We start from the raw sequence: 14,846 nt of genomic DNA on the forward strand, positions 1-14,846 counted from the left end.
AATTTTCAAAACCAGTTTTGCATAAAAGGAAATTATGAATACAAGTTGTTTTTTTAAAACTTTATTAAATTACGCAGTAAAGAACCCATCTCCACACAAGTGTTTCATTTCTGGATAGCAGAGGTATAATACATGAACCACAGGTGAGTGCATTACCCCTCCCTTCTCCCAACTTCCAAGAAATAAAACAGCATGTATAATACACTCTTGTTACTATGGTACGCCAAACAGATTGTTCATAAGGTTATTTTTAACTGGAGAAAAAGTAAAAAGGACTAACAGTGTAAAGTGTCTTGTTCTGCGTATGAATGTTCTTCACTGCAACATTCAAACACCTTCTTTCTTGCAATACATGGCATGGCAGAGGGTTCAGGAAGCAATGACAGTGGAATGCGTTTGCACATGAGTATCATTAAATATAAAGCTTGTGACTTCCCTGGAGTTAATCAGGCAATCAGAATGCCACACAAAAGAAAAAGGCCGTACGTCTGTTCAAATTCCTTACACTTCAAAGTGCATGTCCACAAAAAATTGGCAACAGAGGAAAAAGTGAACTCTAAGACCTACTTAGGAGGCAGAGCAGTTAGCATAGTGCAAATACTGAAAATAAGTTCTTCTATTACTTATGCCTGGTGTTAACTTGTTTTCTGAAAACTGTTTGCCAAGCTTTCTACTCAGATGAACTGCTGTAAATCCACTCAACTAAATGAATTTTATGCTAGTAGTGAACTTGGCCCAAATTCTTTAATACCTAAATTTTGATTGAAAAAATTGAAGTGTGCTTTTACTCTGAAAAGTGACTAAAATGGCATAAAGGAACTTCCCATGTCTATCATTTTTCAGCAGCTGCATATAAAGAATTCACCAAATATACAAAAGGATTTTTTTTTTAATACGTACCTATACAAATTTCTCCACGTTAAGAAAGCCAATGTGCATTTCTGCTTTGGATATATCTGTAACAGATTCTGTAGTTATAACTGAATTGTTAGGTTTATCTGGTATAAGAAAAGCAAGTTTCCTTTTCCTAAAGGTGTTCTACAGCCAAAACAGTTCAAACTTTTTAAAGGAAGTCTTTTAGACAACTGACAGACAGGCAGGATACAGTTCTAAGTACAAAGATGCCATTTTTAGAGAGACTTTTCTGACCATAATCACACTTTGAAGGCAGAACTGATTAAAAAACAAAAAGCGTTGGTGGAAGATTCACTATGAATGCATTATTGAACAACCATCTATAGAAGTAATATGGCAAAGCAAAATTACTTTGCAGAAATCTTTACAAATCTAGTCGAACAAAAATTGGAGAGTCCTTCATTTGTTGGATTATATGTATACCCCTGTGAACTGAAGCACTATAATTTACAACTGTAAACTAAAAGTATTAGGAAAGTAAAGTAAAAAGCGTATCACTCTACCTCCACCAGAACATCACTTTATTGTTTATCTGTCATCAACAATGTAAAACTCTACTAGATACTCTATCCTGGTTTTTAAAAAGGTAAAGATTACATTGGATTAGCTACGTCATACGAAAGAAACTACAGCAATCACAGTAGAATGAATTGGAGGGACAATTTGAATTACAAAAAAGTGTACACTGCAAGCAGAGGGAAGTGCACATTAAATCAAATGCCTGTAGGATTCATTACTTTTAAATGCACAGTGACAATTTTGAGAAACTGTACATGATAGAATCACAGAAATGACTTTAAAATAACCAAAATTACATTTTGCATTTGACCATCCAACTCATAAGTCATCGTTGATGTTCTATATTTTCAGTGCTTTTGGAAAATTTGTTTACCAAACAAAATTTAAGTTGTTAATTTGACTAAACTGTGAAGTAGAAGGATTGAAATAAAAAGTAGATTGGAAGTACGCCTAAACTACAAGAATAAGCCAAAAGAGGGGTATGCAAGGAGAGGTTGGGAGGGAGGAAAAAGGAAAGAGGAAAAGAGAACAAAGGCTTTTTCTTCTATCTCAGAAGTTCTTCCAATGCAGCGTATATCTGATGTACAACTCTTTGCTTTCAGTCCATTTCTGAAGTTTACATTTTGTAGCCTTTTTCTGCACTAACTGGTCAACTCAACCAGCACTGTTGCCAAGCAACAAGAGTAACAAGAATCTGAATGCATCAAATCTTCCTTTGCTGTGATTTCTTCATGGCCCCATTTTTTTCTGTTTTTCTTTGAACAGGGTTCGGTGTTTCCTGAATTGTTCACAGGGTCAGGTGGAATCGAGTTCCAAATCACTCTGCGGTTTGTAGCATCCCGATTTCTTTCTGCAGCTAACCCCCAGACACGTTTGCAGTTCTTCCGTAGCAGAAAGACAAACCGTGTTGTTCAAGCGGTGAACTTTCACCCTTGACCTTGGGGGTTGCAGACCATTGTGTTTAGCGTATCCCTGAGTGCAGCTATCCTGCAGGATTCACTTCCCAGTGCACCGAGATTTCCTAGGTTTCCTCAGATTAAGCCCCAGTATGCATCACCACCGACTGTGGTGCGGCTATGGATGCCTGAGGCCGAGTTGATTCTGGTGGATGTCTGACCTCGCTGAACCAGACTCATATGCTTTCTCCCTACTCATACCCAGGCAGTCCAACCTTCATACAGCTGAGCCAAGTTATCTAGATTAGTTGCTTCCTTAATCACAAAGTCAACCTATTAAAAAGTCAAACAAGAAATTAAAATACACTAGATCTTAAAGTGCGGTTAGGTGATCTTAAAATTAACTGTTGAGTTGCCTGCGTATACAAAGTTTCATAGTAATGCAGTAACTATACGAATATAAGAATATTCGTATATTAAGTGTACACTTAATTTTACATAATTTCACATAGTCCACAGAAGAAATAGGAATGTGTACTGGTCCATTCAGGAGTAGGGGAAAGGTATCAACTCACTCATAACCCCAATCTGGAAAATAGTTCCAACTTTCTCAAATTTATACAGGCACTTGGGTCCAGTGATTTTGATGCTTCAGAAAGACAGGCAGACATATTATGTTATGCTGGTGAATACAGACAAGTCCTGTCTATTAGAAGCTGTAAAAATTTAATGCTTTCACTGGATATCAACAGCTGTGTAACCAATGTTGGCTTATTGAGGTACAAAAGGCAACTTTATCAGATTCATGATTTTACCTAACATTTTGGATTAGGAATGAGAACATTTGATTAAGAAATGCAGCAATATACAGCAACTGTATACTAGACTTGCTTTGCAATATAAATAGTACATCTCAAAAGATAAAAAGCAAACCCCATTCACCATAGGGTTTCGCTTTTAAAGTTACACATTAGCATGTAAGTGCACACACAAATATTTAAAGCAAGGTCTAGTAACTGAACTTGAATAGTTCCAACTCACCTGTTCAGCAACAGACATTCTCCTGTTGGGATCCACATCCCGGCCCTCTAACTTGGCTTTGACTCGCTTCCACACACTAACTGCATACGAATTCCTTTCCTGCACGGCTAAAAGCACAAAATAAAATTTAATTTTGCATTCCAGCAGCGAAGTACTTTTTTTTTTTTTTTTTTTTTTTAAATGAAAACAAAGCCCATTGTATTCCTGTATTTACCTTTTCCTGTTTTAGGGTCCCTTGCTGTCTTTTTAGGACTACAGGCAACAATTTTGCCAGTTCCTGGGACTGTGCTTGGAGGAGTATCTGCTGATGTGGCAAGATTTTTCTGAATTAGCTTTCTTGCATTCTGCGACATCACCTCTGGCTGAGTTTTCTGCCCTGTATTGCTACGTACAGCTGTAGAAAAAAGTTTAAATAATTTAAATTAAGCCACGGAATTTCATTGAAATCTGCTTTCTGAAATTAGGTTTAATTTCAGAATACATTTAAATTGAAAAATTAATTTATTCATCCAAATATCGTGACTACAACTGAATTGCAGTAGTTAGATCTTTAGCTTTGCCTTCTTGCATAAAAATTTCTGCATCTTTATGAACTCCTAGTATTAAAACAAGCAGTTACATAGATTATGCCTCAAGTGAGGTATCGTGTCCCACTCCAGCAGTCTTCAACTTTTACTTTCAAAAATGCATTTCAGTCTAAAAGAGGAGACTTAACGTAGATAAACTATATATTCAATGAAGTTTGAAATGAGCAAATACTTATTGTTATCAAGATTGGATTTTGCCTGTGAAAAAACACGTAGGTGTTCAAAATAGTATACTATAGATGTAAGAAACTATCAAATGTTTATCTAAGGCAGTTTTCAGTACTTCAGTATAAACAAATGCATGAGTCTCTGAATACTTCTCTTCAGGCTTTCTCATTTCCTTTTCTATATAAAAGCCAATTCCTTTTACTTCATAGAATTAAACCAGAGGTTTTGTTCTACCACAAAACATTTATTTACATCAAACAAATTTTTAATGTGTTCTTAGCCTATCATTTTGTGTGGCAGTTAATGGAAGCCAGGAACTATGCTCAGTTCAAATATTGATAGTAGAATAATTCTTTAAATAAGAAGAAATTCATGCTCAGTGTAAGTTCATGCATGTTTTTGTTAACTGTAAAGTAATGAAAAACTTTGTGAATATGAATGCATTAGCACAGTTTCAGAATTTATTCCAAAGTTGTCATAAGTTTTAATAATGATTTTAACATTAATTACTATTTAGTTGATAACAGTGAATAATACACAATGGTCCCATGCATTCTTGGCTTTGTGGAGTAAATTCAGATCTTGAAGGCTACTTAATATCCAGTTACAACAGATGTTGCATAACTGGAATTTTATAGACTATTATAATCCTGTAAGGACTACCTGTATTTCAAAATTTATTAAGAATTATGATGCCTTCTCTAATATCAATTCCCCATGCTTGAATTTTGGTACTTTTTCAAATGTTACCTGCAGCAAAGGTTGGCTGATATGTAGCAGATGATGTTGGGCTCGAGCATTCATTTGATGTATCCGTGACTAAAGGTGATGCAAAACTCACTAGATTATTGTAGACACTAGAAAACAGAGTTGATAAATAGTCATGCAGCTTTTCAAGTTATTCAAAAATTCAAAATGGAAGCCAGAAGTCAAGTTTTGCAAAAAGATTTCAGCATGCTAAGATCAAGTAGGCACATGGTGCCGTGCTGCTGTTGGCAAGAGGATAAGCAAAATGTTGTCAAAAAACAGAAGGTAACTCACCTTTGGCTCTGTGTTTTTAGTTCTTTCAAGGTGGGAGTTATTTCCTGCAGCATTTCAACGTGCTCCTGACTGCGGACTTGACCCATTACCTGAACTAATGTAAACAAAACTGTCTGAATATTATCTTGCCACGATTTATATTCACCCAAGAACTGCCTAACGCTATTTTCATAGGGAACGTCTTCACCATCTGCCAAAGCTGCTTCTTCATCCTGTAACAAAGATGTGTTAAAAAGGTTTAACTATTTGTTATATTTTTGAAAATAGAATAAACATTTCTTAGTGTTTTCAATCCCTCAGTTCATCATCTGATGACAAAAAACATCATTTTCAACCATTGCATCTCAAGAAAATATATCATGTTTTACTGATTAAAAGCTAGGAGGAATTTTAAATGCATAAAAAAATCTTTCTAGTGCCAATAGAGAAAAAGGCTTCAGTTCAACAAAAACGCGATTAACAACTCTAGAAATATAGCTTTATAAAGAATTGATTTGCTCTCTAAAAATTCACATCTTGAATTCTATATGCACAAACAAAATTCACTGTTTTTATATATAAGTTCATATTTATTAATCATTTATTTATAAAAAGCATTATTTTTCTAGAGCTATACTGACACTGTTTTCAGCAATAAAATTTAATGACCTTTCAGGCATACCTTTGCCATAGCTTTCAGTAGATGCTTGACATCTCCAAGTTGTCTATTATGACCAGTGAGCACAGTCTTAATACTATCGACCAGGTTCTGAATCGTTTCACAAACTGTTTCTATCTGCTGTTCTCTCTCTGTTTGTACTGTTCTCTGTGTAGATATTTCCTGGGTCAATTGCTTGTGAGCTGAGTGAAGCCATTCAGAGCTGCCGATAGGATGTTCAAGACTTGTGCCCTAAAAATAACATCAGCATTTTAATAGCTATATCCAGACATAAAACTCAATTGCTGAGTATGTGCTACTACTGAGTGCTTAGCAGTTGATGGCATAACCTGTTATTCACTACTCATTAGAAGATATGCATAATTTTATGTAGAATGAAAGACAAATGGAGACAAATTACTTCATCATTCCAGTAATTCTATACCTTTTTTTTTTTTTTTTTTTTTTTTTTTTTTTTTTTTTCTCCGACCTTTACTCACCACTCTCTGAAGTAAGCGAAGCTCCAGTTCGGAGACTGAACTGTTGAACTGTGATGCAAATGAGCACATTTGTTGACAGCGTTTGAGAAGTTCAAATAACGCAGCATCCAAATTTAAGGCTTCTGCTGTTCTAGTACGTAAACTTTCAAAATGAATGATATTACTGCAGAGGAACGTAACCTGAGAATCAGAGTGAAAGTGAGAAAGATATCCCAATTAAACTGTGCATTTGTTCCATATCCTTAAAAAAGTCTCAGCAGTAAAGCTGCTCTGTTACAATAATGATATCATTTCAGGGGCATCCAACCCTGTGGCAACTCTCCTAGAGGTGATTCACATTGCTTTTAACATGGGATTCGCAGAAATATTTGGATTTCTATTTTTGCTGTTTAGTTGTTGAAGATGAAAAATATACTTTTCACATAAATCAGTTATATCCCAAATAGAAAGTAACAAGTAAACATACTTATCAAGTCAATGCTTCTTTATCTATAGTACCTGACTTGCTCTTTGACTTTCCTTAAGGACAAGGTTTCTTCTTTCAGCAATAGTGGCATCAAAGTCTTGCAAAACTGGTGCCAGTGCAGGATTAGCACCTCCTGCCCATTTTAAACGCTGCTCAATACTTGCTTCAAGTGCTGCTAGTTTCTCCTGCATTGGGAGAAAATAATAATAAGAGAGAGTGAATGACTCTACACACACACAGCATAAGTCTAACTTAAAAAGTATTTAAAGTATTTATATTAACCCAGGCAGTCATATACATTCTTATACCTTTTATTTTATATATATATATATATATATACACACACACACACACATATATATGAAGTAAAAAAAGAATGTGGTATACACGAATGACAGGAATGAAAACAGCCTATGCTGTTCTCAAACATCACAACTGGATTTGATTGTTATGTAAACAAAATCAGCTGTCTTGATTTTAACCCAGCACAAAATACAGTAGCAAATCAAAAACACAATAAAATTACAAGAGTCATGGACTCCTGTGCAAATAATCTTCAAAAAAGGTTATGAGCAGTACCTTAATATATAAAAACAAAACTGAAATTCAACAAGTTAAACAGTATTTTTTAAACAATAAGACATCCTTAATTACTGTAATACCCCAAAGTCTTAAAAAAAGAAATATACAACACCAAAAACTAATTTAATTTGTTCTCACAACAGCCTGAAAAGCTAGGCAGATCTGCAACATGTAGAAAACTTAACATACACAATAAACTATTTGCCCAGACTTGTACAGGAAGCTTTCTACACTTTCTTAATAAAATGATAGCGAGGATCACTTAAGTCAGACAAACTTAAAGAATAAGAGTATGATCAGCCTTCAGAAGGAAGGGTATTTTTATGTATCAATTTTTTTCCCATGGAACAGATTTACTAGTATACCAGGAGAGAATGCTGTGTACTATGACATGGCAAAAAACAAATATAATAGTACAAAACAGGAAAAAAAAAAGACAAAGCAGAGAGAGAGAGAGAGAGAGTGAGCAATGAAAATGCTATGAAATTTGTGCTTAGATAACAATACAGCTAACAATCTGGAAGTGGCAGAATAATTCTGGAATGTATGGTGAGAAAGAGTCATATTTCAATATGTTGCTGAACAACCACCTCAATAAAAGCAGTACCTGGACTGTTGCAATTGAAGCTTCAATCTGACTGAGAGTATGAAGTTTCTTTTTCATGCTGGCTAAAATGGCAGAACGAGGTGGAGGAGTCACTGAGATGGCCTGTGGGCGACTAATAAGAAGATCTTCATGCTGCCACTTTTTTTTTTTTTTTTTTTAATAAGAAAAGACTTAGTTAGTAATATTACTCATCACAAAACACTTTGCTTCATAAACAGAAATTCTAGTATTCTGTACACCTTATAGTAGGGTATTTCAAAAAGACTAGGTATCTGAAGATGATACTAGCATGCTTTGAAGTTCTGAACCATTACAGTGTTAAATTCTATACACAGTTGTAAACTATGCTGTGTTGGATCAGATAATTATGCCATTAATCAGTCATTAACTTACGAGAAGTGATTTACACACATTTCCTTAATATAAAGTAAAACTCCTCAATCTACGGAAACAGTTCACTGATACATTACAGAACAAACAGAATTTTGCTTACTAACCTATGAAATGGATTAGTAACTGATGTAGACAAAGCCTCTACCCTTAACCTACAAGTCACTACAGAATGAAGACCAGTGATAGTACAACACAACTGGATACCAACATAAAATTCAATATACACAATGACATTTATCTAAAGCCTCTGAAGAATGTTTTTATGATCAGTACAGCTGCTATTTATATTTGCTCCATGAGGTAGAGGGGAACAAGGAGTGAGTTAAGGCAGTGAAATTTGAAGAAATGGTGTAAGATGACATCAGCAACATATACCCTCTGCTTTAAGCAAGTTCATTCTTTTTTTTTTTTTTGGGGGGGGGAAGGGGAATGGGACAACACTGCTTGTTAGAAAACCAATAAATGACATCTATTCTTCTAATAAGTGACTTCATAGTTACTGAAGAAGTTGTGTATTTAGGCAAAGAAGAAGAATTTACACATTGACACATTTGCATCTTATAAGGCAGCTAATCTTCAAAAGTAATTAGCTGTTACACTCCCCCCCCATACATTTAGGGAAGAATTAAAAACCTAAAAAGTAGATCAAGTCCACTAAAATACACTAAAAATCATTTGATGAAATAAAGTCTCTATAGTGCTCGGACACAATAACTGAAACTTAGTTTCCACAGGTAAAATTTGCAAAGAACATGCTGTCTCACCTGGAACATGGCAATATGCAGCTGCACTCTCTGAAGACTAGTCTTGCAAGATGAAATACTGGTTTCAAGTCTGCGCACTAAATCATGCTTCTTCCAGGCTGTATCGTATGAACTAGCTAATACTGTTGCCCTGTTCATGACCAACTGTGAGAACTTGCCAATTTGGATATTGTGCTCCACAGCTTTCTTGCACAGGTCATCCACAGAAACTTTGCTTTCTGCTCCAAAGTCCTTAGCTTCTACCTGAGCAATGATATCCACACCCAAAGCACTGATGAAACTGCACAAAGTCAGTCCCAAAGCTTGATTTGGAAGGCCAATTAAAAGCTGTCTCACAAAGTCAGCTGTAAAAGCTTTTATTGGTTTGGCCATTTGGTCTTCACTAAAACAAGAGTTTCTATAAAGGGCTTTCACATTGACAATTTGAACAGGTCCATTTACTGCATTCTGATCTTCAAGTGAACTGATTCCTTTTAAAGGAAAGAAACAGATAGTATTTTTGTTATAAATTAAACATGATATGTTAATATTATCAGCTTTAGAAACACTGCAAAATTAAAGGAATTCACTTTTAACTTCTGGCTATTAGCCACAAATGAAAGTTACAAAAAATGCGACTATCCTTTTAACCTTTTTCTCAAAAGGACACGAGATAAGAAGTGGACATAGCAATATTGAATATTTGACAACATATTGATTTACCTGACAGTGTTTTAGAAAAGGTACCACAGAGCCTGAAGAATTCTTTAATCGTTTGCAGTCTCTTCAGGAAGAAAATTTCCTCTAGAACTTGCCGATTATTATCGTCATCAAAGAAATTAACTTGGGTGCTTCGGGCTTCCCTAATTATGTCAATCTTTCGCCAAGCAACAGGTATTTCCATCTTGTTTAGCTGAGTAATGTAAAGGAAATAATTAGTTTTGTTTTATAAGCCTTTTACTCCTGACTCAAAGAGTACTTTGGGGGAAAATAAATAAAAAGCCACATACCTTTTCAATCAATAAACCAAATGCAGTTTCCACTTGAGCAAACATTCCATCAAACGCTACCAAAAGCATCTGACCAGCTGACATTTTGGGAGTCTCATCAACTGAACCATTTCTTGGCTGAATCAGCTCACCATACTGAGCATGAAGTACTCTTAAAGAAAGAAAGTTACATGCCTTTGCTTAATCTATAATCAATGAACAGGATTTTTTTAAAACCGTTTTTTCCTACAGCTAGAGCAGAATCAAATGTAAGCTGCATTCAAACTAAGTGATTTTTTGCATTTTTCCCCTCTTCTCTTTCCATATGATTCTATACATGAAATTCCAATGCTGAACCCATAAGAACAGTTGACATTATTAAAGGAGCACCTATAAGTTGAACTTAAATCCCAGCTAGAAGATACAGACTACTTTCTACAAGCATAGTAAAAAGTTATGAATATTAAGTAATGCAAAAATTACCTTTCCCTCCTTAAAAACCAAGTACTGATTTTATGAATACACATACTTATAACTGATTGAATGAGGTAGGGGCTAAATAGGTAGAGGATGAGATTTCAGGCTATGACAGATGCTTTAACAGCCTGCTGCTCCTGAAAGGGCAATCTTATCTTCTCTCTCCCTCATAGCACTTTTGACCCTCAACTAACAAGCTGTGCAGACTTGCCAATAGGTAAACCATGAAAAAAATTAACCTATGAGAAAGAGTTGTTTTTAAACTGGTAAACAAAGATTCACTGTACCACTGATGGATCAGACAAGCACCACATAACTGTCTCAAGGGATGCAGCAAAACCAGTCCTTTTACTTGGCAGGAAGCTTTTAAATTGGCTCAGCTGTCTAGCAAGCGCTTCTCCATAAAGGTACTAACCCATATTACAAGTTGTAAAAGTTTGGTTATCAAGTTACTGATTCATTAGGAAAAGCTGCCCAAAGCTCCCAACAAGGAGGTGCCATGGTTACAAGCTCTCCCTTCCACAGGTTATTCCCACACACCTGTGGACCAGTTCCTGTTCCTCTTCTCTCATTCCTTAAAAACTTCAAATATAAAATCACAACTACACATACTTTGGAATGTTAACTCTCATACAGCTCAAAAGTCTATCTTCAGCAGATATAAATGTTTCTATTGCTGTAGCTCTGTATTTGCTTTACTGTAAAATCTACATACACTCTTCTTGAGGATACTCCTGGCCAAGAAAAGCCTGTATTTCAAACAAGTAATCAAGTGTAGCCAAATTAACAGCAAGAAAGTATATGAAGACCGAACATAAAGTTGAACTAAAAAAAAGAGTATGCAATTTACCTTGCAACATCAATGTAATGAGTATGTGTTTCTTCCTCTAGTCCCATAGCTGCATTTCGTAAGTAGGCTTGAAGAGATTCAACCAATGTTTGCAAAGGGACTCCATCAGTTGTTTGTTCAATAAGATTATCTAATTCATGAAGCATACTTTCTAAAGTGTACTCTCCTTTCATTAAGCACCTAAGTGCTTCAGGAAAAATGATCTGCCGAAAGTTTGAGTTCAACTCCTGTAGAGAGTTAAATATGGAATCATAAGAACTTTTTTCCCCAAGAAATATTGTACGCAACACCTTTCTCATTTTAGTATTAAACCACCCACAATAGATATATTATTTAAATGATAACAGGATGCTGGTTAGCAAAGGGTCAAAAAAAAATTTAAACAAAAAGAATCATGAATATGGTTCTCTCTAAATTTGGAGCTAGCAACAGGTTTTAAACTTAGTACATAAAATCTCATTAAAAAGAAAAGATTTGTCAAGCATACATAATGTAGTAACAACTACCTCAAAGCAACAGCAGCAATTTCTTAAAGTAATGCTCAGCAGAGGATTAATGGTACAGAGACTACACTTTACAAATCCATTTATTCAAATGATACATATTTTCTTTCTCATTATGAAACTATAAATGAGTGAGTTAAATTAACTGAATTTATGATTTGCTGAACTGATTGGACTACAGAAGGCAACAGAATCAAAGACGCCAGATAGTGATTATTGTAGCTAGAGGACTAGTCACACCATAGAAATCACCGCAGGTAGGAAACAGGGCCTTAGTACATAAAGCAATTTTCACCAAATAGAACGCAGAGGGCTACAGAATGCACCAGAAGGCTACAGCAGTTATGGAAGGGACCAGCCATTGCCCTCTGTCTCCAAAATGAGACAAGACACCAAAAAAGATTTGTTGTCTTGGCTGTTTACCAACCTTCAAGTCTCATCTAAGAGGTCAAAAGGGAATATGGCAGTGTGCTGGTGAAAGATCCAGACGCAGTGCAAAGAAATTACAGGGATGCTTCTGAAACACAGGGTAATGCTTTGAAGAACAGTGAAGGAAAAAAGTGAAGAAATTCTCAATACACTCAAAGGTTGTTAAGGAAGTGTGTTTCAAAAGCACTACAGTGGGACCAAAATCCTCAAAAAGCTATTTGAACTAGCTACATTTTGTAAAATGCCTACATTCCTTACATGATGTTTGTTTTGCTCAAGCTGTCACTAATGAAATCTTTTGTTAGTGAAAATGCTTTTAAAATGCAAAATTAAAAACAGATTTTCTCCTTCCTGTTTTGGGGATTTGAGTCTGTAAAATAGGTTTTCAGAATTTGTTTCAGGCTACCTGCTCCGGGTGAAAATAAGGCAGGCTTTGAAGGAACAGAAAAATGAAGAGCACATATTAAACAATTTGGAAGTTAGTAGCAACAGAATAAAAGAATAGGATATGAAGCTCTTATTTTGCTACCAATTTTCTCATGGTTATTCTATAGCAATTTTAAAAATTTGTTATGTATAGATCAAAATTGTTTCTTCCGAGCAACAAAAATATAAATGGAACTAGTAAATGGCTGGTCAACTCAGTGAAGAAGTTGAGCCATCAAGATTAAGGTCCAAACAATTTTAGCAATATCATAAACAAGCATTTAGCTGTTTTTAAGGAAGGATTTGTTAAGAATGGTTAAAAGGTTCAGGATGATGGAAGAAAAAGTAATAAAAATGACTGTCACCTGAAGTGAGATATATACTCCATTAGCTAAATGAACAGTTTCTGATGCTTCAATTGGGTTAGGAATATCTAAGTCCTGAGGTACCAAATGACACTGCTTCAGCAACTGTACAAGGCACGTAACATTCCCACTCATGCTGCACAGCTCCTCCAAGAACCAGGCTCCATCTCTTGAGGTGAGGTCAACCAGCTGCTCTCCAGCACTAGACGCTGCACCTTCCATCATCAGATTCCGCCTAGACCAATTATGATGCTTAGTTAGATGAGTAGATACTTACATGCTATTGCATGCTCTACATAACTACATCACTTGTAATATTCCTTTAACATGGTCTTAAAACATGAATAAATACAAAAAAAAGTCTCAGAGGCACCTCACCTCGTAAGTGTACAGAGAGCAGAGATGATAACGCTTGCTAAGCTCAGTGAGCCCTCCTCTCCATTTTCATGAAGGAAAACTTTTATGCAACGCTCAATTTCTTTCAGCTGTTCCTCACAGACAGGTACAGTAACTGCTTCTTGTTTCAAACGCTCCACCTGCCTGATAAGTCGGCTATTTATATCTGCTGCGTAGCGCTGTAGAGTCATTTCTGTAGCAGTTATGAACTGACACATACTTGGAGGTGGCTGAGGAGCGTACTGCATTTCATACCTGTAAAGCAAGAGCACAATGACAACATTCTTCCTTCTCAAGCTCTAGCAAATTGCACTCCACTCCCTAGGAAGCAGAACTACTCCACAACTTAACAGTTATCACATCAGGCACTTCGTATCAATCTGAAATACCACGGCAGTCACTGACTTTCCTACTGACGTTTTCATAAAGCGTCACAGAAAGCATCGCATTCCATTACTATCTGCAAGGACGGAGGCCAGACTAATAAAAGTCCTCTAAGCAAAGAAAGAAAATAAGGAACAGGATGGAAAAAGGTTTCAGTATAAACACCTGAATATGATCTAAAACTTGTAGGCCAAGCATTAGAAATGCTGGAATGGCTTAGTTTTGGAGGAAAAGAAAGAAATAACTGCTTGAAAATTTGCTTTAATGAAAAAGTCCTTGGTAGACTTGTGATTTTTAAATACTCAAAAATTTCCAAAGTCTCCAATTATAACTACCCAAAAGTCACACCTTGCTTACTACACATCAGTTTATTACAGGAAAATGTTACTTAGTTTTCTTTTTGCATACACAGCAAGACTCTGGAACAGTATTTAAAGCAGCTTTTCATCTTTTCTAGGCTTCTGGAATTACAATTTAAACTTGTTTTGGGAGACCCAATTTAACTATGAAGCAAAAATGATGATTTTCATATAACAGTTAAAATCCTTAGCTTGAAAATCAAGTTGTTCTTCTTCAAAAAAAAAGTCTATTATTTTGCAAACTTACTTCCTGAAGATATCCTGACAGCGTTCTATTGTCATGTTACAAATGAGTTCTTCCATCCAAGTCTTCCACTGCTCAATTCGGTGTTTCTGAAATACAGCTTTTGGATACTGAAGAGCTACGGTTGCATAGTTGTGCAACTGTTCAAGACAACCACGTAAAACAGATCTTCTTTGCTGAAGAAGAGCACCAACCTCTCCTTCTAATTGTTCACACTGACTGATCAAATGTGCCTGGCCCGCATTTTGCAGAAATGCTGTAGCTGGTACATAACTGGGAGGACCTTTTAAAACAGACAGTTAAACAATTAACCTCCACTGAACTCTCAA

The 14,846-nt window shown here is 35.7% G+C and overlaps 1 protein-coding gene across 4 annotated transcripts in view; it reads right to left on the reverse strand.

Annotated features, from left to right (window-relative positions):
- Positions 1 to 1,419: 1,419 nt before the first annotated feature.
- The window catches only part of SMG1 (SMG1 nonsense mediated mRNA decay associated PI3K related kinase), a 68,413-nt gene continuing 54,986 nt past the window's right edge, over positions 1,420 to 14,846 (reverse strand). For all 4 annotated transcript variants that reach the window (XM_062587827.1, XM_062587828.1, XM_062587830.1 and 1 more), the window contains 16 exons: positions 14,521 to 14,800; positions 13,513 to 13,785; positions 13,135 to 13,369; positions 11,412 to 11,638; positions 10,106 to 10,256; positions 9,819 to 10,008; positions 9,117 to 9,586; positions 7,960 to 8,097; positions 6,803 to 6,955; positions 6,305 to 6,484; positions 5,829 to 6,056; positions 5,168 to 5,379; positions 4,877 to 4,983; positions 3,586 to 3,765; positions 3,372 to 3,478; positions 1,420 to 2,663 (listed from right to left, as the gene is read on the reverse strand). In XM_062587827.1, the coding sequence (XP_062443811.1) occupies positions 2,586 to 2,663; positions 3,372 to 3,478; positions 3,586 to 3,765; positions 4,877 to 4,983; positions 5,168 to 5,379; positions 5,829 to 6,056; positions 6,305 to 6,484; positions 6,803 to 6,955; positions 7,960 to 8,097; positions 9,117 to 9,586; positions 9,819 to 10,008; positions 10,106 to 10,256; positions 11,412 to 11,638; positions 13,135 to 13,369; positions 13,513 to 13,785; positions 14,521 to 14,800 (3,209 nt within the window). In that variant the 3' untranslated portion in view covers positions 1,420 to 2,585. The remainder of the gene's footprint in view (positions 2,664 to 3,371; positions 3,479 to 3,585; positions 3,766 to 4,876; positions 4,984 to 5,167; positions 5,380 to 5,828; positions 6,057 to 6,304; positions 6,485 to 6,802; positions 6,956 to 7,959; positions 8,098 to 9,116; positions 9,587 to 9,818; positions 10,009 to 10,105; positions 10,257 to 11,411; positions 11,639 to 13,134; positions 13,370 to 13,512; positions 13,786 to 14,520; positions 14,801 to 14,846) is intronic.

The sequence above is a fragment of the Rhea pennata genome, chromosome 15, assembly GCF_028389875.1.
Source record: "Rhea pennata isolate bPtePen1 chromosome 15, bPtePen1.pri, whole genome shotgun sequence".
NCBI classification, from domain to species: Eukaryota; Metazoa; Chordata; class Aves; order Rheiformes; family Rheidae; genus Rhea; species Rhea pennata.